The 1,810-nt window shown below is 39.8% G+C and overlaps 1 protein-coding gene across 1 annotated transcript; it reads left to right on the top strand.

Annotated features, from left to right (window-relative positions):
* The first annotated feature begins 460 nt into the window (after positions 1-460).
* LOC122089929 (pollen-specific protein C13-like) lies at positions 461-1,354 on the top strand. The gene is made up of 2 exons (XM_042659702.1): positions 461-681; positions 894-1,354. The coding sequence occupies exons 1-2, from the start codon at positions 598-600 to the stop codon at positions 1,206-1,208; spliced, it is 399 nt and encodes a 132-aa protein (XP_042515636.1). The 5' UTR covers positions 461-597; the 3' UTR covers positions 1,209-1,354.
* Positions 1,355-1,810: the final 456 nt, after the last annotated feature.

The raw sequence follows: 1,810 nt of genomic DNA, 5'->3' as shown, positions 1-1,810 counted from the left end.
CTTTTAAATCTCTTATAATGTGTATTTTTAATTCTACTATTGTACCTGCTAATGACTTGAATAGTTTTTTTAGCATCTTTATCAAAATGTGTTACTTCTTATGGACACAAAAACCATTACTTTTGCAAAGGTTAAACCAAATCCCTACATGATTCTACACCCTGTGCAAGAATGGATCTCTCACATGGAACAAGATACATAGGAACTTTTGCCTACTAACCACACTCTAGGCCCTCCAACCCCATCATACCAAACTTTCTGCCAACATTATTTATATGTTCGGCGGTCACCAACCCTGAAAGAAAAAGAGGAAATTACACTCCTCTCCCTTGAACTAATGGCTTAATATCAAGTTCCCCCCACATAATTTCATATATACCAACACTTTCCCCTCTAGTTTGAAGATGCTTTCAATCGTCCATTAAGTGATCGACAGTGTTAAACTAGACTTTAAAAACGAACAACTTACCCTTTTGGCTTCACTAGTTTACCCTTTTGGCATCTAATCGTCCCTTTGTTCTTATGATCTTGAAGATTATAAAAGCAATCTAAAACCCATACAAGAAATTCCAGTAGCTGAAATGGGTTTTACTGGGAATGGGATCTGATTCTGAAATAGGTGCCCGTTTTGTTAATTCCTTGAAGAGCTATCTTTCGAGATGGGGTGTTGGAGATTTTTGGGTTAGGTTTTCCAAAATGCTTGCTTCTCTATTTTATGGTGTTAGGGTTTCCAAAATCTTGCTTTGTTCCTTTTAGGCTCAGATCTCAGAGTTACAAGTAGAAATCAATATATTTCTGCTATGAACACCATACATCTGCGGTTTTCTTATGCTTTGATCGCTTAATTTAGTTGCTGATGATATAGTCTGTTTGATTCCCATTAAATTTTGCAGGTGCAAAGGTTAGTGTGGAATGCAAGGACAGGGAAACATTTTAAGGTCGCGTACCACATCAATGGTGTGACAGATGCAACTGGAACTTGCAGGATCACAGTTGCAGATGATCACGAGGAGCTCTGTGAGTCGGTTCTCATTAGTAGCCCTCAGACCAACTGCACAGCCAAGACACTAGGGCGTGACAGGTCTCGTGTCATCCTCACCAACAACAATGGAATCATCTCCAACATCCGTCACGACAACGCCATGGGATTCACGAAGGATTCTGCTCTCTGGTTGGACCCAACTCCTCAAGCAATACTAGGAACGTGACGAGTAGACGAACTTAAGCTTCAAAATTCCATTTTTCTTTTACAGTTATTATGGTATTGTTCATCCTAGACGCAGTTCATCTTCTAGTGGACTAAGTGGACTTGCGTACCTGTACCAGATCCAAACTAACAACCCTTTTGCCCGAATCTGTAGAATTTTGCACTCCCAAGGCTGAAGAAAAGCAACTGACACCAACCAAGTGAGAGTAATCAAAAGAATCATTATTGCCCCACGAAGCAATTCCTGATTCTAAGCCGTTCAAGAAACCCTCTAATGCTCCGAGGTCCTTATAGTTGTAGGTCACGATCTGAGAATTCAAGACCCAAAATTTAAAAGCAAAAGTCTAAGGGAAATGACCAATCTCCAACACCCATATCGAAAAATAGTTCTTCAAGGAATTAACGAACCGGGCACCTGTTTCAAAATCAGAGGAAAGGGGGTGTTTCAGCTCATCTTCTCCTTCCACCGATGAGATCTTTTGTTTGGATGTTTTAGGGCTTAGGGCTTAATTCATATGGGAAGGGTAATTTCAGAATAAAATTACATATTTGAATGATGAAGTCTTTACTTAACAAGACTAACGGAAGGGGTACGATTGAGAG

Source organism: Macadamia integrifolia, chromosome 9 (assembly GCF_013358625.1).
Source record: "Macadamia integrifolia cultivar HAES 741 chromosome 9, SCU_Mint_v3, whole genome shotgun sequence".
Classification (NCBI taxonomy): Eukaryota; Viridiplantae; Streptophyta; class Magnoliopsida; order Proteales; family Proteaceae; genus Macadamia; species Macadamia integrifolia.
This window is presented reverse-complemented; position numbering and strand designations above follow the sequence as displayed.

Bases quoted from the DNA above. Each gene is read 5' to 3' on its own strand.
- LOC122089929 (XM_042659702.1), top strand. From the start codon at position 598: ATGGGATCTGATTCTGAAATAGGTGCCCGTTTTGTTAATTCCTTGAAG. The intron at 682-893 runs GTTAGGTTTTCC...TAAATTTTGCAG, and splicing joins GGGGTGTTGGAGATTTTTGG to GTGCAAAGGTTAGTGTGGAA.